This window comes from Pleurodeles waltl, chromosome 6 (assembly GCF_031143425.1).
Source record: "Pleurodeles waltl isolate 20211129_DDA chromosome 6, aPleWal1.hap1.20221129, whole genome shotgun sequence".
Classification (NCBI taxonomy): Eukaryota; Metazoa; Chordata; class Amphibia; order Caudata; family Salamandridae; genus Pleurodeles; species Pleurodeles waltl.
Window position 1 is genome coordinate 1,610,899,446 of NC_090445.1, and position 27,328 is coordinate 1,610,926,773.

The following is a 27,328-nucleotide window of genomic DNA, read 5'->3' on the forward strand; positions in this document are numbered from 1 at the left end:
TGACCCCCCTGAACCCCCACAGCGACGCCTGCAGAGGGAATCCAGAGGTTCCCCCTGACCGCGACTGCCTGCTTCAAAGAGCCCGACGCCTGGTAAAGACACTGCACCCGCAGCCCCCAGGACCTGAAGGATCAGACCCCCAGTGCAGAAGCGACCCCCAGGTGGCCCTCTCCCTTGCCCAGGTGGTGGCTACCCCGAGGAGCCCCCTCCTTTCCTGCCTGCTTCGTTGAAGGGACCCCTGGGTCTCCCATTGAACTCCATTGCAAACTGACGCCTGTTTGCACTCTGCACCCGGCCGCCCCATGCCGCTGAGGGTGTACTTTTTGTGTTGACTTGTGTCCCCCCCAGTGCCCTACAAAACCCCCCCGGTCTGCCCTCCGAAGTCGCGGGTACCTACCTGCTGGCAGACTGGAACCGGGGCACCCCCTTCTCCATTGAAGCCTATGCGTTTTGGGCACCACTTTGACCTCTGCACCTGACCAGCCCTGAGCTGCTGGTGTGGTAACTTTGGGGTTGCCCTGAACCCCCAACGGTGGGCTACCTTGGACCCAACTTTGAACCCTGTAGGTGGTTTACATACCTGCAAAACTAACAAATACTTACCTCCCCCAGGAACTGTTGAAATTTGCACTGTCTAGTTTTAAAATAGCTTATTGCCATTTTTGCCAAAACTGTACATGCTATTTTTCTGATTCAAAGTTTCTATGATACCTAAGTGAAGTACCTTTCATTTGAAGTATTGATTGTAAATCTTGAACCTGTGGTTCTTAAAATAACTGAGAAAATATATGTTTCTATATAAAAACCTATTGGCCTGTAATTGTGAGTGTGTGTTCCTCATTTATTGTTTGTGTGTGTACAACAAATGCTTAACACTACCCTCTGATAAGCCTACTGCTCGACCACACTACCACAAAATAGAGCATTAGAATTATCTCTTTTTGCCACTATCTTACCTTTAAGGGGAACCCTTGGACTCTGTGCATGCTATTTCTTACTTTGAAATAGTACATACAGAGCCAACTTCCTACACAGGTGCATTCTCAATTTGACCTACTCCTTTTGGGCCTCACCAGTGCCCTTTGGGTGTTCCCTAAAGTATTGGCAGTGGTCACTCCCAATCTTGGAAGGTCAGGCATACCAGTCTTCCCTACCTCAATGACTAGATATTGCAGACAGGCATGTCACTATCAGTCATAGACTACCACCAAGCAACTGCAAACCTCCTGGGGTTCACCGTTAATGAGCTAAAATCACACCCGATTCCTTTGGAGGGGCTTCCTTTAATTGGATCGGTCCTGGATACTTTAAAGTTTAGAGCCTTCTCTCTGTTGCAAGAAGTTCAGGACATCTGGGTTATAATCCTTATGTTTCAGCCTCAGTCCTGGTCCCCAATGAAAGCAGCTTTGAGGCTTCTTGGCCATTTCGCCTCCTGCATCCCCCTCATCTACTGGCACCAATAAAACCTGTCAGATGCCATTCACAGTAGTGAAGGCTTCCTTCTGTTTATCAATACCACCACCGCCATGTGGTAAAGCAACAAACAGGGTGGAATGGGTCATGGGTTTTGTGCCAAGAGGCTGTGTCTCTCTGGAGTTAACTGGAGGGTCAGGGTATTTCGCTGATAGAGAAGCACCTGGTGGAATCTTTAAGTCCCTGGAAAGGCTAGCTCAGCCACTGGCGTTTGGTGAATCGTGAATTGAACCTACACTCCAAGGTGGTACTTGGCATCTCCTGGCAGCAGGGAGAACCCTGGCTAGATCTTTTGGCCATCTTCGAGAACATGCTGTGTCAAAGGTTTTATGCATTGGGCTTCCAGTGGAGATACTCGCAAGGAGATGCCTTGTGGCTGAAATGGAACATGGGAATCCTGTATGCCTTCCTGACTCTACCTCTCCTACCCACAGTTCTGAGAAATATTAAGAACGACTAAGCCCAAGTCATCCATAGTGGCTCTGGATTGGGCCAGGAGTGCGGTACCCCTTCACTTCTGGGCATTCGTATCCGCCCTCTTATCAAGTTCATCCTTCAAGATGATCTCCTTTCACAGCAGCAGGGCAAGGTCCTTCACCCCAGTCTGAGCAATATACATATCCATATGTGTAGAGTGTACAGCGGCATTTAACTTCATTTGAACTTCGACCTAAAGTGGTGGATGCTCCCAGGCGTCCTTCTTCAAAGTCCATTCACATCGGGCACTGGGACAAATTTGAGGGATGGTGTGGAATCATCAAGACAGATCCCTTGCAAGCTAAACTTGTGAATGTCCTGTTGTTTGTTTTACCTTTGGCCCATAAAAGCTTTGCAGGACATGATTAAAGGTAATTTGACATCCCATTCTGCCTTTTTATGTTTACTAGATTAACCATACGGTTTTAAATCACCTGCTGTGATCAGTTTATTAAAGGTTTGACAAACATTTCATCCCATACCATTTGTGAGGCCACAATGGGACCCCAAGGTGTTGACTGTTCTCATTTGTACACTGTTCGATCCAATGCACAGCCACTTGTTGTGTTGTCTAACTTTAAAAACTGTGGGCTAGATCAATGTATAACTGTTTGCAAAATACTGGTCGCACTTTTTGGCCAGCCTTTTTTAGAACAGTGCGGTAATTTGCAAAGCGACCTATGTAGTAATAGGTCATTTTGCAAGTTATTGATTCATAGTGGATTGCAATTTTACTGGCCTCATGAGTAATAGTAAGGTAGCAAACAAACATAAATGATGGACGGAATGCGGCATCAATCAAACATTCACCCCAGTCACAAATCTGGGTTTAATCCATCAATTCTTTTGCTCACCATGCCACCCCAGTTTGGACCCAGCCATATGCAAATCAGTCTTTGCACATCTAGCTCTATCTTCCTCATTGTGATCATTTATGTCATGAGCAGACGGGACCTTCAGGCACTCTTGGTGCATCTACTCTGTACCACCTTTTTTCAAGACAAATTGCTGCTGAGGACTGAGGTGGCCTTTTTACCAAAGGTGTACCTCTATTCAGCGTTGGGTGATCAATCACTCTCCAAGCTTTCTTTGCCCTTCCTCAACACTTAAAAGACGATGTGCTCCATTGATTGGAGCCCCAAAAAAACTTTGAGCTTTTACATCAATTGTACCTAGGTTCATCAGGTGGACGATAAGCTTTTTTGGGTTCAATGGGTGAAGAAAAGGAAGGCTGTATAGCAGAAGACTCTGTAGAGGTGAATAGTCATCTACACTAAGCTCTATTATGCACTAGCTAAAAACAGCCTGTTGAAGAACTGAGAGCCCATTCCACTATGGCTAAGGGTTCTACCACTGCTTTAGCAAGCAGCGTGCCTGTCATTGACAACTAGCAGGCTGAGCGATGTGGACATAATTTCACATGTTTATGAAGCACTACTACCTTAACACCAGGTCCAACGGGAAGGACATTTTGCCCACTCAGTCCTTAAATATATTTTGGTCTGAGTCCACTCCACAGACCCTCTGTGTAAAGAAATGGCTCCCTGTTGCAGTTACCCCCCACTTTTTGCCTGATACTGATGCTGACTTGACTGAGAAGTGTGCTGGGACCCTGCTAACCAGGCCCCAGCACCAGTGTTCCTTCACCTAAAATGTACCATTGTATCCACAATTGGCACACCCTGGCATTCAGATAAGTCCCTTGTAACTGGTACTTCTAGTACCAAGGGCCCTGATGCCAAGAAAGGTCTCTAAGGGCTGCAGCATGTCTTATGCCACCCTAGAGACCCCTCACTCAGCACAGACACACTGCTTACAAGCCTGTGTGTGCTGGTGAGAACAAAATGAGTAAGTCGACATGGCACTCCCCTCAGGGCGCCATGCCAGCCTCTCACTGCCTATGCAGTATAGGTAAGACACCCCTCTAGCAGGCCTTACAGCCCTAAGGCAGGGTGCACTATACCATAGGTGAGGGTACCAGTGCATGAGCACTGTGCCCCTACAGTGTCTAAGCAAAACCTTAGACATTGTAAGTGCAGGGTAGCCATAAGAGTATATGGTCTGGGAGTCTGTTTTACACGAACTCCACAGCACCATAATGGCTACACTGAAAACTGGGAAGTTTGGTATCAAACTTCTCAGCACAATAAATGCACACTGATGCCAGTGTACATCTTATTGTAAAATACACCCCAGAGGGCACCTTAGAGGTGCCCCCTGAAACTTAACCGACTATCTGTGTAGGCTGACTAGTTTTAGCAGCCTGCCACAAACCGAGACATGTTGCTGGCCCCATGGGGAGAGTGCCTTTGTCACTCTGAGGCCAGTAACAAAGCCTGCACTGGGTGGAGATGCTAACACCTCTCCCAGGCAGGAATTGTCACACCTGGCGGTGAGCCTCAAAGGCTCACCTCCTTTGTGCCAACCCAGCAGGACACTCCAGCTAGTGGAGTTGCCCGCCCCCTCCGGCCAGGCCCCACTTTTGGCGGCAAGGCCGGAGAAAATAATGAGAATAACAAGGAGGAGTCACTGGCCAGTCAGGACAGCCCCTAAGGTGTCCTGAGCTGAGGTGACTCTGACTTTTAGAAATCCTCCATCTTGCAGATGGAGGATTCCCCCAATAGGGTTAGGATTGTGACCCCCTCCCCTTGGGAGGAGGCACAAAGAGGGTGTACCCACCCTCAGGGCTAGTAGCCATTGGCTACTAACCCCCCAGACCTAAACACGCCCTTAAACTTAGTATTTAAGGGCTACCCTGAACCCTAGAAAGGTAGATTCCTGCAACTACAAGAAGAAGGACTGCCCAGCTGAAAACCCCTGCAGCGGAAGACCAGAAGACGACAACTGCCTTGGCTCCAGAAACTCACCGGCCTGTCTCCTGCCTTCCAAAGATCCTGCTCCAGCGACGCCTTCCAAAGGGACCAGCGACCTCGACATCCTCTGAGGACTGCCCCTGCTTCGAAAAGACAAGAAACTCCCGAGGACAGCGGACCTGCTCCAAGAAAAGCTGCAACTTTGTTTCCAGCATCTTTAATGAACCCTGCAAGCTCCCCGCAAGAAGCGTGAGACTTGCAACACTGCACCCGGCGACCCCGACTCGGCTGGTGGAGATCCGACACCTCAGGAGGGACCCCAGGACTACTCTGATACTGTGAGTACCAAAACCTGTCCCCCCTGAGCCCCCACAGCGCCGCCTGCAGAGGGAAACCCGAGGCTTCCCCTGACCGCGACTCTTTGAACCTAAAGTCCCGACGCCTGGGAGAGACCCTGCACCCGCAGCCCCCAGGACCTGAAGGACCGGACTTTCACTGGAGGAGTGACCCCCAGGAGTCCCTCTCCCTTGACCAAGTGGAGGTTTCCCTGAGGAACCCCCCCCTTGCCTGCCTGCTGCGCTGAAGAGATCCCGAGATCTCTCATAGACTAACATTGCGAACCCGACGCTTGTTTCTACACTGCACCCGGCCGCCCCCGCGCCGCTGAGGGTGAAATTTCTGTGTGGACCTGTGTCCCCCCCGGTGCCCTACAAAACCCCCCTGGTCTGCCCTCCGAAGACGCGGGTACTTACCTGCAAGCAGACCGGAACCGGGGCACCCCCTTCTCTCCATTCTAGCCTATGTGTTTTGGGCACCCCTTTGAACTCTGCACCTGACCGACCCTGAGCTGCTGGTGTGGTGACTTTGGGGTTGCTCTGAACCCCCAACGGTGGGCTACCTTGGACCAAAAACTAAGCCCTGTAAGTGTCTTACTTACCTGGTTAACCTAACAAATACTTACCTCCCCTAGGAACTGTGAAAATTGCACTGTGTCCACTTTTAAAACAGCTATTTGCGAATAACTTGAAAAGTATACATGCAATTTTGATGATTTGAAGTTCCTAAAGTACTTACCTGCAATACCTTTCGAATGAGATATTACATGTAGAATTTGAACCTGTGGTTCTTAAAATAAACTAAGAAAAGATATTTTTCTATATAAAAACCTATTGGCTGGATTTGTCTCTGAGTGTGTGTACCTCATTTATTGTCTATGTGTATGTACAACAAGTGCTTAACACTACTCCTTGGATAAGCCTACTGCTCGACCACACTACCACAAAATAGAGCATTAGTATTATCTATTTTTACCACTATTTTACCTCTAAGGGGAACCCTTGGACTCTGTGCATGCTATTCCTTACTTTGAAATAGCACATACAGAGCCAACTTCCTACATTGGTGGATCAGCGGTGGGGTACAAGACTTTGCATTTGCTGGACTACTCAGCCAATACCTGATCACACGACAAATTCCAAAATTGTCATTAGAAATTCATTTTTGCAATTTGAAAAGTTTTCTAAATTCTTAAAAGACCTGCTAGGGCCTTGTGTTAGATCCTGTTTAGCATTTCTTTTAGAGTTTAAAAGTTTGTAAAAGTTTGAATTAGATTCTAGAACCAGTTGTAGATTCTTAAAAAGTATTCCAACTTTTAGAAGCAAAATGTCTAGCACAGATGTGACTGTGGTGGAACTCGACACCACACCTTACCTCCATCTTAAGATGAGGGAGCTAAGGTCACTCTGTAAAATAAAGAAAATAACAATGGGCCCCAAACCTACCAAAATACAGCTCCAGGAGCTTTTGGCAGAGTTTGAAAAGGCCAACCCCTCTGAGGGTGGCAACTCAGAGGAAGAGGATAGTGACTTGGAGGAAAATTCCCCCCTACCAGTCCTATCTAGGGAGAACAGGGTCCCTCAAACCCTGACTCCAAAAATAATAGTCAGAGATGCTGGTTCCCTCACAGGAGAGACCAACACCTCTGAAATCACTGAGGATAACTCCAGTGAAGATGACCCCCTGTTAGCCAGGATGGTCAAAAGATTGGCTTTGGAAAAGCAGCTCCTAGCCATAGAAAGGGAAAGAAAAGAGATGGGCCTAGGTCCCATCGATGGTGGCAGCAACTTAAATAGGGTCAGAGATTCTCCTGACATCCTAAAAATCCCCAAAGGGATTGTAACAAAATATGAAGATGGTGATGACATCACCAAATGGTTCACAGCTTTTGAGAGGGCTTGTGTAACCAGAAAAGTAAACAGATCTCACTGGGGTGCTCTCCTTTGGGAAATGTTCACTGGAAAGTGTAGGGATAGACTCCTCACACTCTCTGGAAAAGATGCAGAATCTTATGACCTCATGAAGGGTACCCTGATTGAGGGCTTTGGATTCTCCACTGAGGAGTATAGAATTAGATTCAGGGGGGCTCAAAAATCCTCGAGCCAGACCTGGGTTGATTTTGTAGACTACTCAGTAAAAACACTAGATGGTTGGTTAACTGGAAATGAAGTGTGTGACTATGTTGGGCTTTATAATTTGTTTATGAAAGAACACATTTTAAGTAACTGCTTCAATGAAAAGTTGCATCAGTATCTGGTAGACCTAGGTCCAATTTCTCCCCAAGAATTGGGAAAGAAGGCAGACCACTGGGTCAAGACTAGGGTAACCAAAACTTCCACTGGGGGTGACCAAAAGAAAGGGGTTACAAAAACTCCCCAGGAGAAAGTGGGTGACACTAGAAACAAAGAAAAAGAGTCCTCTGTAGGCCCCCAAAAACCAGAACAGGTGGGTGGGCCCCAAGACACAACCCAAAACAAAGGTGGGTACCAGGGTAAGAACTGGGATGCCACTAAGGCATGGTGCCACAACTGTAAACAGTCTGGGCACCACACCAAGGACACTTCTTGTCCCAAAAACAAACCCCAGAACAAAATTCCAGGGGTAACCAGTGTAGCCATGGGAGATGACTCCTCAGATGAGGAGGTCTTCATAGCCTTCAACTGGAAACAGGGCCCAACAGGTGAGTTGGAGATTCCAGAGGGAAGTAGACACTTCCACCACCTACTGGTGAATGGAATCCCAACCACTGCCCTGAGAGACACTTGTGCCAGTCACACTATTGTGCATGACAGGCTGGTGCTCTCGAACCAGTACATCCCAGGTGAGACTGCCAGGGTAAGAGTTAGCCTAGACAGGGTCACTAAGAGGCCTGTGGCTTTAGTGCCCATAGAAGTGGGTGGCACTCTTAGCTGGAGAAGGGTAGTAGTCAGTACAGACCTCCCCCTTGATTGTCTCCTTGGAAATGACTACCCAGAGGTTAGTCAGAGCCCAAGAGAGGAACTGGTCCAGTGCCAGTCCTCTCCCAAGGATTCTGGAAATCCTGCCTCTGCAGTAAATGCAAGCAGGCCCCAGAAGAAGAAGAAAAGAAAACAGAGTAGGAGGGGTGGCCAACCTTTAGCCAAGGTTACAGCAAGCCAGGGAGATTCTGCTCCAGTAGGGGAGAACTCCAAAAATGGCCCTGATAAAGTCCAACCTGACCCACAAGAAGTCCTGGCTAGTCAGGCAACTGTTAAACCTGAGTGGGTGGCTCCTCAGCCAACAGAAGAAAGAGTGGAAGAAGGGTGTTTACTACAAGATGTGGTAACCCCCCACTCCAATACAGCAGACAGGCAACCTGAACCCAAAGAAGCCTGTAACTTAGCCCCTTCCCTTTTAGGTGAAGAGCTAAAGGTGTGGTTCTGGGCACTGACAGCTGTCAGTGGCCTCTGCTGGGTGTTAGCCTTTATGGCTGCACTATCCTTAGCATGGTGGTCTGACCCCATGCCAAATAGCAAGTTAGGCCCCCTGACCCTATTGGTCATGGTGGGGTTACTCCAGCTCTGGGTAACCTCTCTGGGTAAGCTAGGGGTGACCCTGGCCAAGATAAGGTTAGCAGAGGTGGACACCTCTAAGACCAAAATAGAAAGAATGGGTGGAGACATTGAAGAGGCAGACAAGAGGCAATTCAGACTAGGTCCTATCACTGTGGAAGTGGGTCAGTTCCCCAAAGGGAATGACCTGAACAGAAGGATGTAAGGCAGAGTAGGCCCTGCAACTAACCAGCCTATTTCTCCTACTCTTCCTCGCCTGACAGACTAGGAAGACTCTCCCAGCTTGGGCTGAGTCTCCTGGCCTGTAGGCTGGGGGGGGGCTTGTGTAAAGAAATGGCTCCCTGTTGCAGTTACCCCCCACTTTTTGCCTGATACTGATGCTGACTTGACTGAGAAGTGTGCTGGGACCCTGCTAACCAGGCCCCAGCACCAGTGTTCCTTCACCTAAAATGTACCATTGTATCCACAATTGGCACACCCTGGCATTCAGATAAGTCCCTTGTAACTGGTACTTCTAGTACCAAGGGCCCTGATGCCAAGAAAGGTCTCTAAGGGCTGCAGCATGTCTTATGCCACCCTAGAGACCCCTCACTCAGCACAGACACACTGCTTACAAGCCTGTGTGTGCTGGTGAGAACAAAATGAGTAAGTCGACATGGCACTCCCCTCAGGGCGCCATGCCAGCCTCTCACTGCCTATGCAGTATAGGTAAGACACCCCTCTAGCAGGCCTTACAGCCCTAAGGCAGGGTGCACTATACCATAGGTGAGGGTACCAGTGCATGAGCACTGTGCCCCTACAGTGTCTAAGCAAAACCTTAGACATTGTAAGTGCAGGGTAGCCATAAGAGTATATGGTCTGGGAGTCTGTTTTACACGAACTCCACAGCACCATAATGGCTACACTGAAAACTGGGAAGTTTGGTATCAAACTTCTCAGCACAATAAATGCACACTGATGCCAGTGTACATCTTATTGTAAAATACACCCCAGAGGGCACCTTAGAGGTGCCCCCTGAAACTTAACCGACTATCTGTGTAGGCTGACTAGTTTTAGCAGCCTGCCACAAACCGAGACATGTTGCTGGCCCCATGGGGAGAGTGCCTTTGTCACTCTGAGGCCAGTAACAAAGCCTGCACTGGGTGGAGATGCTAACACCTCTCCCAGGCAGGAATTGTCACACCTGGCGGTGAGCCTCAAAGGCTCACCTCCTTTGTGCCAACCCAGCAGGACACTCCAGCTAGTGGAGTTGCCCGCCCCCTCCGGCCAGGCCCCACTTTTGGCGGCAAGGCCGGAGAAAATAATGAGAATAACAAGGAGGAGTCACTGGCCAGTCAGGACAGCCCCTAAGGTGTCCTGAGCTGAGGTGACTCTGACTTTTAGAAATCCTCCATCTTGCAGATGGAGGATTCCCCCAATAGGGTTAGGATTGTGACCCCCTCCCCTTGGGAGGAGGCACAAAGAGGGTGTACCCACCCTCAGGGCTAGTAGCCATTGGCTACTAACCCCCCAGACCTAAACACGCCCTTAAACTTAGTATTTAAGGGCTACCCTGAACCCTAGAAAGGTAGATTCCTGCAACTACAAGAAGAAGGACTGCCCAGCTGAAAACCCCTGCAGCGGAAGACCAGAAGACGACAACTGCCTTGGCTCCAGAAACTCACCGGCCTGTCTCCTGCCTTCCAAAGATCCTGCTCCAGCGACGCCTTCCAAAGGGACCAGCGACCTCGACATCCTCTGAGGACTGCCCCTGCTTCGAAAAGACAAGAAACTCCCGAGGACAGCGGACCTGCTCCAAGAAAAGCTGCAACTTTGTTTCCAGCAGCTTTAAAGAACCCTGCAAGCTCCCCGCAAGAAGCGTGAGACTTGCAACACTGCACCCGGCGACCCCGACTCGGCTGGTGGAGATCCGACACCTCAGGAGGGACCCCAGGACTACTCTGATACTGTGAGTACCAAAACCTGTCCCCCCTGAGCCCCCACAGCGCCGCCTGCAGAGGGAAACCCGAGGCTTCCCCTGACCGCGACTCTTTGAACCTAAAGTCCCGACGCCTGGGAGAGACCCTGCACCCGCAGCCCCCAGGACCTGAAGGACCGGACTTTCACTGGAGGAGTGACCCCCAGGAGTCCCTCTCCCTTGACCAAGTGGAGGTTTCCCCGAGGAACCCCCCCCTTGCCTGCCTGCAGCGCTGAAGAGATCCCGAGATCTCTCATAGACTAACATTGCGAACCCGACGCTTGTTTCTACACTGCACCCGGCCGCCCCCGCGCCGCTGAGGGTGAAATTTCTGTGTGGACCTGTGTCCCCCCCGGTGCCCTACAAAACCCCCCTGGTCTGCCCTCCGAAGACGCGGGTACTTACCTGCAAGCAGACCGGAACCGGGGCACCCCCTTCTCTCCATTCTAGCCTATGTGTTTTGGGCACCCCTTTGAACTCTGCACCTGACCGACCCTGAGCTGCTGGTGTGGTGACTTTGGGGTTGCTCTGAACCCCCAACGGTGGGCTACCTTGGACCAAAAACTAAGCCCTGTAAGTGTCTTACTTACCTGGTTAACCTAACAAATACTTACCTCCCCTAGGAACTGTGAAAATTGCACTGTGTCCACTTTTAAAACAGCTATTTGCGAATAACTTGAAAAGTATACATGCAATTTTGATGATTTGAAGTTCCTAAAGTACTTACCTGCAATACCTTTCGAATGAGATATTACATGTAGAATTTGAACCTGTGGTTCTTAAAATAAACTAAGAAAAGATATTTTTCTATATAAAAACCTATTGGCTGGATTTGTCTCTGAGTGTGTGTACCTCATTTATTGTCTATGTGTATGTACAACAAGTGCTTAACACTACTCCTTGGATAAGCCTACTGCTCGACCACACTACCACAAAATAGAGCATTAGTATTATCTATTTTTACCACTATTTTACCTCTAAGGGGAACCCTTGGACTCTGTGCATGCTATTCCTTACTTTGAAATAGCACATACAGAGCCAACTTCCTACATTGGTGGATCAGCGGTGGGGTACAAGACTTTGCATTTGCTGGACTACTCAGCCAATACCTGATCACACGACAAATTCCAAAATTGTCATTAGAAATTCATTTTTGCAATTTGAAAAGTTTTCTAAATTCTTAAAAGACCTGCTAGGGCCTTGTGTTAGATCCTGTTTAGCATTTCTTTTAGAGTTTAAAAGTTTGTAAAAGTTTGAATTAGATTCTAGAACCAGTTGTAGATTCTTAAAAAGTATTCCAACTTTTAGAAGCAAAATGTCTAGCACAGATGTGACTGTGGTGGAACTCGACACCACACCTTACCTCCATCTTAAGATGAGGGAGCTAAGGTCACTCTGTAAAATAAAGAAAATAACAATGGGCCCCAAACCTACCAAAATACAGCTCCAGGAGCTTTTGGCAGAGTTTGAAAAGGCCAACCCCTCTGAGGGTGGCAACTCAGAGGAAGAGGATAGTGACTTGGAGGAAAATTCCCCCCTACCAGTCCTATCTAGGGAGAACAGGGTCCCTCAAACCCTGACTCCAAAAATAATAGTCAGAGATGCTGGTTCCCTCACAGGAGAGACCAACACCTCTGAAATCACTGAGGATAACTCCAGTGAAGATGACCCCCTGTTAGCCAGGATGGTCAAAAGATTGGCTTTGGAAAAGCAGCTCCTAGCCATAGAAAGGGAAAGAAAAGAGATGGGCCTAGGTCCCATCGATGGTGGCAGCAACTTAAATAGGGTCAGAGATTCTCCTGACATCCTAAAAATCCCCAAAGGGATTGTAACAAAATATGAAGATGGTGATGACATCACCAAATGGTTCACAGCTTTTGAGAGGGCTTGTGTAACCAGAAAAGTAAACAGATCTCACTGGGGTGCTCTCCTTTGGGAAATGTTCACTGGAAAGTGTAGGGATAGACTCCTCACACTCTCTGGAAAAGATGCAGAATCTTATGACCTCATGAAGGGTACCCTGATTGAGGGCTTTGGATTCTCCACTGAGGAGTATAGAATTAGATTCAGGGGGGCTAAAAAATCCTCGAGCCAGACCTGGGTTGATTTTGTAGACTACTCAGTAAAAACACTAGATGGTTGGTTAACTGGAAATGAAGTGTGTGACTATGTTGGGCTTTATAATTTGTTTATGAAAGAACACATTTTAAGTAACTGCTTCAATGAAAAGTTGCATCAGTATCTGGTAGACCTAGGTCCAATTTCTCCCCAAGAATTGGGAAAGAAGGCAGACCACTGGGTCAAGACTAGGGTAACCAAAACTTCCACTGGGGGTGACCAAAAGAAAGGGGTTACAAAAACTCCCCAGGAGAAAGTGGGTGACACTAGAAACAAAGAAAAAGAGTCCTCTGTAGGCCCCCAAAAACCAGAACAGGTGGGTGGGCCCCAAGACACAACCCAAAACAAAGGTGGGTACCAGGGTAAGAACTGGGATGCCACTAAGGCATGGTGCCACAACTGTAAACAGTCTGGGCACCACACCAAGGACACTTCTTGTCCCAAAAACAAACCCCAGAACAAAATTCCAGGGGTAACCAGTGTAGCCATGGGAGATGACTCCTCAGATGAGGAGGTCTTCATAGCCTTCAACTGGAAACAGGGCCCAACAGGTGAGTTGGAGATTCCAGAGGGAAGTAGACACTTCCACCACCTACTGGTGAATGGAATCCCAACCACTGCCCTGAGAGACACTTGTGCCAGTCACACTATTGTGCATGACAGGCTGGTGCTCTCGAACCAGTACATCCCAGGTGAGACTGCCAGGGTAAGAGTTAGCCTAGACAGGGTCACTAAGAGGCCTGTGGCTTTAGTGCCCATAGAAGTGGGTGGCACTCTTAGCTGGAGAAGGGTAGTAGTCAGTACAGACCTCCCCCTTGATTGTCTCCTTGGAAATGACTACCCAGAGGTTAGTCAGAGCCCAAGAGAGGAACTGGTCCAGTGCCAGTCCTCTCCCAAGGATTCTGGAAATCCTGCCTCTGCAGTAAATGCAAGCAGGCCCCAGAAGAAGAAGAAAAGAAAACAGAGTAGGAGGGGTGGCCAACCTTTAGCCAAGGTTACAGCAAGCCAGGGAGATTCTGCTCCAGTAGGGGAGAACTCCAAAAATGGCCCTGATAAAGTCCAACCTGACCCACAAGAAGTCCTGGCTAGTCAGGCAACTGTTAAACCTGAGTGGGTGGCTCCTCAGCCAACAGAAGAAAGAGTGGAAGAAGGGTGTTTACTACAAGATGTGGTAACCCCCCACTCCAATACAGCAGACAGGCAACCTGAACCCAAAGAAGCCTGTAACTTAGCCCCTTCCCTTTTAGGTGAAGAGCTAAAGGTGTGGTTCTGGGCACTGACAGCTGTCAGTGGCCTCTGCTGGGTGTTAGCCTTTATGGCTGCACTATCCTTAGCATGGTGGTCTGACCCCATGCCAAATAGCAAGTTAGGCCCCCTGACCCTATTGGTCATGGTGGGGTTACTCCAGCTCTGGGTAACCTCTCTGGGTAAGCTAGGGGTGACCCTGGCCAAGATAAGGTTAGCAGAGGTGGACACCTCTAAGACCAAAATAGAAAGAATGGGTGGAGACATTGAAGAGGCAGACAAGAGGCAATTCAGACTAGGTCCTATCACTGTGGAAGTGGGTCAGTTCCCCAAAGGGAATGACCTGAACAGAAGGATGTAAGGCAGAGTAGGCCCTGCAACTAACCAGCCTATTTCTCCTACTCTTCCTCGCCTGACAGACTAGGAAGACTCTCCCAGCTTGGGCTGAGTCTCCTGGCCTGTAGGCTGGGGGGGGGCTTGTGTAAAGAAATGGCTCCCTGTTGCAGTTACCCCCCACTTTTTGCCTGATACTGATGCTGACTTGACTGAGAAGTGTGCTGGGACCCTGCTAACCAGGCCCCAGCACCAGTGTTCCTTCACCTAAAATGTACCATTGTATCCACAATTGGCACACCCTGGCATTCAGATAAGTCCCTTGTAACTGGTACTTCTAGTACCAAGGGCCCTGATGCCAAGAAAGGTCTCTAAGGGCTGCAGCATGTCTTATGCCACCCTAGAGACCCCTCACTCAGCACAGACACACTGCTTACAAGCCTGTGTGTGCTGGTGAGAACAAAATGAGTAAGTCGACATGGCACTCCCCTCAGGGCGCCATGCCAGCCTCTCACTGCCTATGCAGTATAGGTAAGACACCCCTCTAGCAGGCCTTACAGCCCTAAGGCAGGGTGCACTATACCATAGGTGAGGGAACCAGTGCATGAGCACTGTGCCCCTACAGTGTCTAAGCAAAACCTTAGACATTGTAAGTGCAGGGTAGCCATAAGAGTATATGGTCTGGGAGTCTGTTTTACACGAACTCCACAGCACCATAATGGCTACACTGAAAACTGGGAAGTTTGGTATCAAACTTCTCAGCACAATAAATGCACACTGATGCCAGTGTACATCTTATTGTAAAATACACCCCAGAGGGCACCTTAGAGGTGCCCCCTGAAACTTAACCGACTATCTGTGTAGGCTGACTAGTTTTAGCAGCCTGCCACAAACCGAGACATGTTGCTGGCCCCATGGGGAGAGTGCCTTTGTCACTCTGAGGCCAGTAACAAAGCCTGCACTGGGTGGAGATGCTAACACCTCTCCCAGGCAGGAATTGTCACACCTGGCGGTGAGCCTCAAAGGCTCACCTCCTTTGTGCCAACCCAGCAGGACACTCCAGCTAGTGGAGTTGCCCGCCCCCTCCGGCCAGGCCCCACTTTTGGCGGCAAGGCCGGAGAAAATAATGAGAATAACAAGGAGGAGTCACTGGCCAGTCAGGACAGCCCCTAAGGTGTCCTGAGCTGAGGTGACTCTGACTTTTAGAAATCCTCCATCTTGCAGATGGAGGATTCCCCCAATAGGGTTAGGATTGTGACCCCCTCCCCTTGGGAGGAGGCACAAAGAGGGTGTACCCACCCTCAGGGCTAGTAGCCATTGGCTACTAACCCCCCAGACCTAAACACGCCCTTAAACTTAGTATTTAAGGGCTACCCTGAACCCTAGAAAGGTAGATTCCTGCAACTACAAGAAGAAGGACTGCCCAGCTGAAAACCCCTGCAGCGGAAGACCAGAAGACGACAACTGCCTTGGCTCCAGAAACTCACCGGCCTGTCTCCTGCCTTCCAAAGATCCTGCTCCAGCGACGCCTTCCAAAGGGACCAGCGACCTCGACATCCTCTGAGGACTGCCCCTGCTTCGAAAAGACAAGAAACTCCCGAGGACAGCGGACCTGCTCCAAGAAAAGCTGCAACTTTGTTTCCAGCAGCTTTAAAGAACCCTGCAAGCTCCCCGCAAGAAGCGTGAGACTTGCAACACTGAACCCGGCGACCCCGACTCGGCTGGTGGAGATCCGACACCTCAGGAGGGACCCCAGGACTACTCTGATACTGTGAGTACCAAAACCTGTCCCCCCTGAGCCCCCACAGCGCCGCCTGCAGAGGGAAACCCGAGGCTTCCCCTGACCGCGACTCTTTGAACCTAAAGTCCCGACGCCTGGGAGAGACCCTGCACCCGCAGCCCCCAGGACCTGAAGGACCGGACTTTCACTGGAGGAGTGACCCCCAGGAGTCCCTCTCCCTTGACCAAGTGGAGGTTTCCCCGAGGAACCCCCCCCTTGCCTGCCTGCAGCGCTGAAGAGATCCCGAGATCTCTCATAGACTAACATTGCGAACCCGACGCTTGTTTCTACACTGCACCCGGCCGCCCCCGCGCCGCTGAGGGTGAAATTTCTGTGTGGACCTGTGTCCCCCCCGGTGCCCTACAAAACCCCCCTGGTCTGCCCTCCGAAGACGCGGGTACTTACCTGCAAGCAGACCGGAACCGGGGCACCCCCTTCTCTCCATTCTAGCCTATGTGTTTTGGGCACCCCTTTGAACTCTGCACCTGACCGACCCTGAGCTGCTGGTGTGGTGACTTTGGGGTTGCTCTGAACCCCCAACGGTGGGCTACCTTGGACCAAAAACTAAGCCCTGTAAGTGTCTTACTTACCTGGTTAACCTAACAAATACTTACCTCCCCTAGGAACTGTGAAAATTGCACTAAGTGTCCACTTTTAAAACAGCTATTTGCGAATAACTTGAAAAGTATACATGCAATTTTGATGATTTGAAGTTCCTAAAGTACTTACCTGCAATACCTTTCGAATGAGATATTACATGTAGAATTTGAACCTGTGGTTCTTAAAATAAACTAAGAAAAGATATTTTTCTATATAAAAACCTATTGGCTGGATTTGTCTCTGAGTGTGTGTACCTCATTTATTGTCTATGTGTATGTACAACAAGTGCTTAACACTACTCCTTGGATAAGCCTACTGCTCGACCACACTACCACAAAATAGAGCATTAGTATTATCTATTTTTACCACTATTTTACCTCTAAGGGGAACCCTTGGACTCTGTGCATGCTATTCCTTACTTTGAAATAGCACATACAGAGCCAACTTCCTACACTCTGCCTTTGAGAGGTGTTGCTTTGGCATAGATTTTAAAGGTAAGGTATATCTAATAATTAGAATCCATCAGAAGAACACGTTACTTACCACCGTCGCAGGAGTCGATCCCAAGGTTAATCATTGTTGTGCTCAAATCTTTGGGTAAGTGCAAAAAATGCCCTAAAAAATTCAGATAGATACTTCTAGCCATAGACTCCTTGCTTTGGACTATTCCCAGGTGTCAAACTGGATCCGGACATTTTCTGAGCAGTCCCCTTGCACTCCGATAGGTGGCATCAGTGGTATCGATTACACTGGAAGTGGCGTGCACAGTGCCTGTATAGGTCTCACCACAGCAGCCTGACCTCAGATCGTCCTTTTCCATGCCATCAGCACGGATCCGGATCCAATCTGAGCCCCACAACCAGCAGATGCACAGTAAAGTTTGCCCTCAATCCAGCATGGGCACCTGGTTGGAGGCAGAATTTGACCACATTTGCACCATTGGAGGGACATAACATCAGACAAATGGGTGCTTCAGATTGCCGATAGGGTTATGCCATGCCATTTCAACAAACTCGGTCGCCAATCCCTCCATCCCTAGATCAGTTGATGTAGAACCACTTTGCACTATTGCTAAAGGAAATACACACCCTTTCAGCAAAAGGAGCCATCAAGAGGGTCCAGCATCAGATGTAGGTCCTGGTTGCTTTCCCTGCTACTTTCTGGTACTAAAATAGGATGTAGTCCTTCATCCTATCTCAGATCTGAACCCTAACAAATACTTCTTGAAAAAATAAAAATTCAAGCTGCTCACCCTGGCTCAGGTCTTAACTGCCATCAACCCTGGAAACTGAATGGTAGCTTTGTACTTGCATGATACTTATTTTCACATTCCCATCCTGCCTGCCCACAGACGATACATGCAGTTCACAGCGGGCCAGGAGCATTATCAGTTTGTTGCTCTCTCCTTTAATCTTACCAGTGCCACTCGGGTGTTCACAAGGTGATGCCAGTGTTTGCAGCGCATCGGCAGAGGAAAACATTTCAGTCTTCCCCTGCCTCACCAATTGGCTGTTAAAAGCAGTCGTCTCCTGCCTCCAGAATACTGTGGACCTCCTGCATTCGGTGGGGTGCACTATCAACAGAAGAGAATCATTTTCTCCTTTCAGTAGCTAGAAGGCAATGTTCCATACATCATTTCACTATCATTGAAACCCTCTGATCTTTTTCATTTGGTCGATGTCACCACTGAAAATTTTAAATCTTCCGGAAGTCAATGCAATTTTCATAAGTCATTCCACCATTGTTGAAGTTTTCTTTATCTATTGACTAGTATTACCAGGGTAAGTGTAATATGTTCAAAATATCGACTTTGTAAGACAGTGACTGCCTAAAGTGCAACTGACAAATCTCAGGATGTGCATGATGGTCACAGGCCTGGAAATAGGGTTTAGGAGTAGGGATGACACATCTTCATGGGTATAGATGGAAAATATTTTCAGCTCTACGAGAGTGTAGGAAACTGGCTTTGTATATATATATCAAAATGAGATATAGGCCTTCATAAAGAACATGGCGGGATGCCCCGTCACCAACCATGCCGGCGGACAACAAAAGACCGCCAGTGTTGGCGGCCGGCATCCCGCCATATAATGACGCATGGTGCCTCATCGCCATTGATGCTTCTCCACCCTCACCGCCACGTCACTCTATACACTGCCACACCGATTATGAAGCAGTTTTAGGCATGGCGGTGTATGGAGAGGCGGCGATGGTGGCAGAGCAGCATCCAGGGAGCCCTTCGCTCCCGGAGCAGCGCAACGGATAAGGTAAGTGCTGTCTGAGAGGGAAGCGGGGAGGGGTGTGTGTGGGTGGGTGCAAGGGGGTGTGCGTGGGTGTCTGGGGTGAGGGGTTGTGTGTCTGGGTGCATGTATGCATGAGTGCATGTCTGTGGATGTGGGGGGTTGGGGTACGGGGGACCTGTATGTAGGGGTGGGGGAGTGGGGGATGGTGAGGGTCGGGTGGGGGGACCTACATGGGGTTTTGTGTGTGGAGGGTTGAGGAGTCGGTTTCTGGGGTGAGGGGGTGAGGGGTGGTGGCTGTTCTAGGGGCTTGGGGGGTGGGGAGGTGTAGTGGGAAGGGGGAGAATGGGCCAGGCATGTCACATACAGGTGACAAGAATGATTATTCCTGTCACCTGTATGCATTCCGCCAGGAATTCCCTGGTGGGGTAATTCGCCAGGGAATCCTTGGTGGAATAGGGATCGTAATCCCGCCGCCGCCTGTCCTGCCTCCACCGCCGGGCTGAATGTGCTCACAGTCGGCTTGGCGGTGGATTGAGGCCTGGGTGGTAGTGAACTGGCTGCTTTGCATGCCAGTTCACTACTATGTTCAGAATATGGCGGTCTGGGCCGCCATGCCATTGGCGGTAATGACCTCCAGCGTGGCAGCCCAGACCACCATGTTCATGATGACCACCATAGTGTGCACAGAGTCCAGGGGTTCCCCAGAGGCTTAACAGAGGCTAAAGTAGATAATACTAATGCTCTCTTTTGTGGTAGTGTGGTTGAGCAGTTAGGCTTATCAGAGGGTAGTGCCATCCATTTGTTGTACACACACAGACAAAAGAAGTAACACACACTTAATGACAACTCAAGACCAATGTTTTTTATATAGCAAAAATATATTTTCTTAATTTATGTTTAAAACCACAAGATTCAAGTTGCAGGTAAGTACTTCAATAGATTCGTACTTCACACATGTATCATCAGTACTTTGTTTGAAATCGATAGGTTATACGGTTTTTGAGTTATTGGCAATAATCTGTTTTAAAAATGGACACACTGCAATTTTCAGAAACAGTTCCTGGGGGGGGAAGACAAGTTAGATTGTTTTACAGGTAAGTACAACACTTACAGTTTCAGTCTCTGGGTTTTAAGAAGTCCACCAGTTGGGGTTCAAGTTAACCCCAAACACCCACCACCAGTAACATTGGACCGGTGGGGTGCAGAGGTCAAAGATGAGCAATTTTAACGTGGGCTCATATGGAGACAGGGGGCACTCCGAATCAGGTCTGCCTGCAGGTAAGTACCCGTGACACGGAGGGCAGACCAGTGGGAATTAGAGGAGCATTGGAGGGGCCACAAGTAGGCACCAAACACACACCCTCAGCGGCACGGAGTGGTCAGATGCAGGGTGCAAACAGGACATCAGATTTCCAAAGCTGGTCTATGACGGGTTCCCGGGGGTCACTCAGAGGCTGCAGGCAAGGTCCCAGGGGGTGTCTCGGGCACACCACCATAGGACAGGGAGGAGGGCTCCCTTCTGAACGTGGCTGCATCGGTTGTCAGTTTCTCCAAGGCCTGGGGGCTGCGGGTGCAGTGGGACCTTTGGCACATCAGATATCTACGTCTGGAGCTTTTGCGGTCAGGGGGTGTCCTTGGGATTCCCTCTGCGGGCGTCGTGGAGGGGTGGAGAGGTCAACCCAGGGTGGGCACTTGCTCCCAATCGCCTGGGGACCCTCTCTTACTACACGGGCAGTGGGTGTCGGGTGCTTAGGGGTCAGGACTTACGCATCCAGATGGAGGTGGAAGTCCTTGGTTGTAGGTTTCTTTGGACAGAGCTGCTGTCCTTGGGCATTCTTGGTCCTTTAGGTGCAGGGCAGTCCTCTGGATTTGGGCAGAGGTCACATGTCCTGCTGGATGCGTCGCTGGTCTTCTGCAAGTTCTTTGAAGCAGGAGACAGGCCAGTAGGGCTGGGGACAAAGAAGTTGTCTTCCTTCTTCACTGCTGGGGGTTTCGGCTTAGCAGTCCTTCTTGTAGGTCGCCAGGAATCTGGTGAGCTGGGTTCAGGGAGGCCCTTAAATCCTAGATTTAGGGGCGTTGTAGGGGTCAGTCGGCAGTAGCCAATGGCTACTGTCCCAGAGGGTGGCTACACCCCCCCTTGCGCCCACTCCCTTTGGGGAGGCGGGCACATTCCTATCCCTATTGGTCCTTGTCCTCCAAACGAAGATGGAGGATTCGACAGGAAGGGAGGTCACATCAGCTCTGGACACCTTAGGGGTGGTCCTGGCTGGGATGGTCACTCCTCCTTGTTTTCCTAATTTTCCCACCGGACTTGCTGCCAAAAGTGGGGCTTTGTCTGGGGGGCTGGCATCTCCACTAGCTGGAGTGCCCTGGGGCACTGTAATCCGAGGCTTGAGCCTATGAGGCTCACCGCCAGGTGTTACAGTTCCTGTAGAGGGGAGGTATGAAGCACCTCCACCCAGGACAGGCTTTGTTTCTGGCCACAGAGTGCACAAAGGCTCTCACCCCATGTGGTCAGAAACTCGTTTGAAAGTGGCAGGCTGGCACAGACCGGTCAGTCCCACACTAGCAGTTTGGCTAACATACAGGGGCATCTCTAAGATGCCCTCTGTGTGCATTTTTAAATGAATCCTACACTGGCACCAGTGGGGGTTTATTGTGCTGAGACGCTTAATACCAAACTTCCCAGTATTCAGTGAAGCCATTATGGAGCTGTGGAGTTCGTAATGATAAACTCCCATACCCTATACTCAATATGGCTACATTGCACTTACAATGTCTAAGAATGGACTTAGACACCGTAGGGGCATGTTGCTCATGCAGCTATGCCCTCACCTGTGGTATAATGCACCCTGCTTTTGGGCTGTAGGGCCTGCTAGAGGGGTGACTTACCTATGCCACAGGCAGTGTTTGTGGGCATGGCACCCTGAGAGGGGTGCTATGTCGACTTTCAGTTTTTCTCCCCACCAGTACACACATGCTGCTAGGCAGTGTGCATGTGCTTTGTGAGGGGTCCCCTAGGGTGGCATAATACATGCTGCAGCCCTTAGAGGCCTTTTCTGGCCACAGGGCCCTTGGTACACTGGGTACCTTTTACAAAGGAGTTAAGTGTGTGCCAGGGTTGTGCCCATTGTGGAAACAAAGGAGCAGTTTTTGGGAAGGAACACTGGTGCTGGGGCCTGGTTAGCAGGATCCCAGCACACTTTCAATCAAAGTTGGCATCAACACTGCAAAAGTGGGGAAGGGATAACCATGCTAACAGTGGCACCTTCCTACAGAGGGGCTGTAATAATATCTCAGAAAGTGGGTTATGGCACTTTTATGAGTGTGAACCTGTTGATCACCAGTGTTTGCCCAACCTCCTAGAAACTTTTCCATATGAATGATATTTTGAGCACTGAAGCTGAATTTGGCAAAAGAGTTATAAACTGCCAGTTTACTTCAAGCTTTCCTTCACTTCTGTGACTGAGGCACAGGTTCTGTTATACATATTGTTTAGTGCCCACATGTTGATACTTTGAAGGAGCTGTGGCATAAAGCAAAAAAGATATCCCCTTGTGTCCGACTTGGCTGAATAATTGAAAAAGATTTCCACTGAATTCTAATGTGGGTATCTGAGACATTCGAGTATGACCAGCAGGAAAATAAAGGGAATTCTACTAGTTAAATAAACATATTATTATCTGAAACCATTAAACAGAAGCCAACCAGTTTTCATATGCAACTGAAACTAACTCAATTGTTTTCCATAGCAGTCCAATATATGTATAAAAACTCCTTGTGCCAGCAAATGAGTCCACTTGCATGAGCAGTAGTTTCCACAAGGGTGTGACTCACTGTTAGAGTATGCTAGGACCATGGTATCTTACACATTGTCAGTGGCAAGATTTGATACTTTTCTCAACTGTGATTGTATTTTAAACTAGCCATGGCATTTATATATTAACTGAGGGCAAAGAAACCTGGGAAAAGAATTGCATGTGGAGGGAACTGGATCACTCCAAAATATAACACTTCATTTTTCAAGCAGATATGCTCATGACTGGTGTCAGTAAATGTTTCAGTCTCTTCTTTCTTCCTGCAGGGACGTGCTGGTGAAACTGGCCCAGGAGGCCGAGATGGTCAGAAAGGAGAAAAGGTATGTGCTGAAATCATTTTGCATCATACGGAAGAGGTTGTGGCCTGTGTACTTGTGGGAATTTTGACATTGTAGACACCTCTGTTTTCCTACGTCCAATTCCTCTATTCCCATTTTCAGGGATCTGCAGAATTTCCTTGCCATGATGACTAAATGAGTCACAGGTAGTGCGGTCAGAATGTTATCTCCTCTTCCATATGCCCAAGCTTAAGTTAAATTTTTCTGCAGGTTTTTGATGACTAAACTAGAAACATAATGGCAGCATTGTTGCTTCTGCTTGCTGGAGCCAGCGCCCACAGTTCTTATTGAAAGCAGCACATTTTGCCTTTAAGGAGCTACATGCTGTAGACTTATATTTGCTTAAGCATGTCACAGTGGCCTTGTCTTATGGAGTGCCTTTGAATCCTAGTAGACCTGCGTGTCTGACTCAACACAGTGAGTTGGTCACCATAATCGTCTGGTACAGTAAGGAAAGGTTCTTAAATTGCATCTTTTATGTTTGTAAACAAACGGTATTAGTTTTACAAGGGTAATTGCTTCCATTTTCGTTACAATGTAGTACCTTCTTAATGGATTCATGGTTAGAATTTAACTTAACCATTCAATAATTACAATCTCCAAAGTAACAAATATCCAGCCTTCCCCCACCTCCCGTCATGCCCCCACATTTATGTATCACAGTGAGTGCCTCAAATGTATGTTTTGAGGATCTAGGAGTAGGGTGTCTCTAGGTGTCCACAGGTATTACCGTAATAACTATTCTAGTTTGACAGTTCCAACATCACAGTTATAGGGGAAGCAACCTAGTACCATAGTCAATCCACTACGGGGATCCTCCTGAAGCCTCCAATACTGAAGGTTCTTGGTGTGTTAAACTGTCTGTCAGCATGGCTCTAGCCGAGTCCAGTGAGCTCTGTCCTCATCAAGCTTCTCGGAGCAGGACTGCACACTCATAGCCTTCCCATCTTTCAGTTCTTTTCACCATATCTTCACCCTTGGGGGCCTCCTTTTTTTCTTCCAATTACGTGTTATCTCTCCCTTTGCTAGTATGAGGGCTAGGTCCTGAAAGCAAGATGTAGCCTTACTTTAAGAAGTATGTGGGAACCAATGTAATAAGCAGTGTCCCGGGGTGCAGTTGATTTCTTTATCCACCACCTCAGTGAGAACGCCATTAATATCCTCCCAAAACCCAACAAGTGTTGGGCAGTGCCAAAACATGTGCATGAAATCTGATAGAGACTTCTAGTTGCAGATTCCTTACCTTAGAACTTTCCACAGGTGTCAGACTGGACCCAGAGATTTTTTCTTCGAGCAATACTGTAGGAAGTTGGCTCTGTATATACCATTTCAAAGTAAGAAATAGTGTGCACAGAGTCCAAGGGTTCCCCTTAGAGGTAAGATAGTGGCAAAATTAGATAATTCTAATGCTCTATTTTGTGGTAGTGTGGTCAAGCAGTAGGCTTATCAGAGGGTAGTGTTAAGCATTTGTTGTACACACACAGGCAATAAATGAGGGACTCACACTCAAAGACTTACTCCAGGCCAATAGGTTTTTATGTAGAAAAATATATTTTCTTAGTTTATTTTAAGAACCACAGGTTCAAGATTTGAAGTAAACACATAAAATGCAAGGTACTCCACACAGGTAAGTTAGGAACTTTGAATTAAAGCAATATCATATACAGTCTTTGTAAAAATGGCAATAAGCTATTTTAAAAGTAGATAAAATCAACAGTTCCTGGGGGAGGTAAGTATTGGTTACTTTATGAGGTAAGTAAGACACATACAAGTCTCAGTTCCTAGGCATAGGCAGCCCACCGTTGGGGGTTCAGGGCAACCCCAAAGTTACCACACCAGCAGCTCAGGGCCGGTCAGGTTCAGAGGTCAAAGAGGTTCCCAGAACACATAGGCGCCTATGGTGCTCCGGTTCCAGTCTACCAGCAGGTAAGTACCTGCGTCTTCGGGGGTGGACCAGGGAGGTTTTGTAGAGCACAGGGAGGGACACAAGTAGGTATACAAAACACATCCTCAGCGGCACAGGGGCAGCCGGGTGCAGTGTGCAAAGCAGGCGTCGGGTTTTAGATAGGGTTCAATGGAGGGACCTGGGGGTCACTCTAGCGGAGCAGGCAGGCACAGAGGGGGCTTCTCGGGACAGCCACCACCTGGGCTAGGCAGAGGGTCGCCTGGGGGTCACTCCTGCACTGGAGTTCAGTTGCTTCTGGTCCTGAGGGCTGCGGGTGCAGTGCTTGGTCCAGGCGTCGGGTCCCTTGTTAGTGGCAGTCGCGGTCAGGGGGAGCCTCTGGATTGTCTCTGCAGGCGTTGCTATGGGTGTCGTCTCGGGCTACTCATGGGGTCACAGTCGCCGGGGAGCCCTCCCTGTGGTGTTTGTTCTCTGGATCTCGAGCCGGGGGCGTCGGGTGCAGTGTGAAGTCTCACGCTTCCGGCGGGAAGAGTGAGTTCTATGAAAGTTGCTTCTTTCTTGCAAAGATGTAGCTGTTGTTGAGCAGAGGCGCTGCTCATGGGAGTTTCTTGATCCTGGTGGTCAGGGCAGTCCTCTGAGGTTTCAGAGGTCGCTGGTCCCTGTTGGATGTGTCGCTGGTTGCAGGTTTTCGACTCAGGAGATAGGCCGGTAGGGCTGGGGCCAAAGCGGTTGTCGTCGTCCGTCATCTCTGCAGGCTTGTAGGTCAGCAGTCCTTCTTTGTAGTTCAGGTTGCAGGAATCTGATTTCCTGGGTTCTGGGGTGCCCCTAAATACTAAATTTAGGGGTGTGTTTAGGTCTGGGAGGGCAGTAGCCAATGGCTACTGTCCTGGAGGGTGGCTACACCCTCTTTGCGCCTCCTCCCTGTAGGGAGGGGGGCACATCCCTAATCCTATTGGGGGAATCCTCCAAAACGAAGATGGAGGATTTCTAAAGGCAGGGGTCACCTCAGCTAAGGGCACCTTAGGGGCTGTCCTGACTGGTGGGTGACTCCTCCTTGTTTTTCTCATTATCTCCTCCAGCCTTGCCACCAAACGTGGGGGCAGTGGCCAGGGGGCAGGCATCTCCACTAGCTGGGAAGCCCTGGGGCACTGTAACAAAAGCGGTGAGTGAGCCTTTGAGGCTCACCACCAGGTGTTACAGTTCCTGCAGGGGGAGGTGAGAAGCACCTCCACCCAGTACAGGCTTTGTTCCTGGCCACAGAGTGACAAAGGCACTCTCCCCATGTCGCCAGCAACTCATCTGTTTTGTGGCAGGCTGGCAGGAACTGGTCAGCCTAACACTAGTAGTGGGATTGGTATTCAGGGGGTATCTCTAAGATGCCTTCTGGGTGCATGTTACAATAAATTGCACACTGGCATCAGTGTGCATTTATTGTGCTGAGAAGTTTAATACCAAACTTCACAGATTTCAGTTTAGCCATTATGGAACTGTGGAGTTTGTGTTTGACAAACTCCCAGACCATATACTCTTATGGCTACCCTGCACTTACAATGTCTAAGGCATTGCTTAGACACTGTAGGGGCATAGTGCTCATGCACACATGCCCTCACCTGTGGTATAGTGCACCCTGCCTTAGGGCTGTAAGGCCTGCTAGAGGGGTGACGTACCTATGCCACAGGCAGTGTGAGGTTGGCATGGTACTCTGAGGGGCGTGCCATGTCGACTTAGTCATTTTCTCCCCACCAGCACACACAAACTGTGAGGCAGTGTGTATGTGCTGAGTATGTGCAGGGTGGCATAAGACATGCTGCAGCCCTTAGAGACCTTCCCTGGCATCAGGGCCCTTGGTACCAGGGGTACCAGTTACAAGGGACTTATCTGAGTTCCAGGGCTGTGCTAATTGTGGAAGCAAAGGTACAGTTTAGGGAAAGAACACTGGTGCTGGGGCCTGGTTAGCAGGGTCCCAGCACACTTTCAATCAAAACTTAGCATCAACAAAGGCAAAATGTTAGGGGGTAACCATGCCGACAAGGCATTTCTTTACAAATACCCTTGCGCGTCGGTTGACTCTGCAGTCGTAGCCCCCGTGGTGGTGTCGGGAGTAGTACATAGACCCTGGCTCAGTGCAGTGACATCAGTTCTTTTCTTTCCGTGCCACGTGCTGATACAGAGAGAGCTACCCTTGGTCAATTTTTGACCCACTTCAACTCTTTTGTTGACTTTTTGGTGCATCAATAGATGTCCCTGAAGACCGGCTTCAAACTGTGCAAGGACTGCCACCGTATGATGTCAGTGATGGATCTGCATCAGGTCTGTTTGTGATGCCGTGCTGGAGCGCGACCATGACCCGAAGTCGTGCTCCGA

The 27,328-nt window shown here is 49.1% G+C and overlaps 1 protein-coding gene across 2 annotated transcripts in view; it reads left to right on the forward strand.

The window, feature by feature from the left end:
* LOC138301234 (collagen alpha-1(II) chain-like) overlaps nucleotides 1–27,328 on the forward strand; it is a 1,268,735-nt gene that overhangs the window by 907,291 nt on the left and 334,116 nt on the right. For both annotated transcript variants that reach the window (XM_069241494.1, XM_069241495.1), the window contains exon 54: nucleotides 22,990–23,043. In XM_069241494.1, coding sequence (XP_069097595.1) covers nucleotides 22,990–23,043 — 54 coding nt within the window. The remainder of the gene's footprint in view (nucleotides 1–22,989; nucleotides 23,044–27,328) is intronic.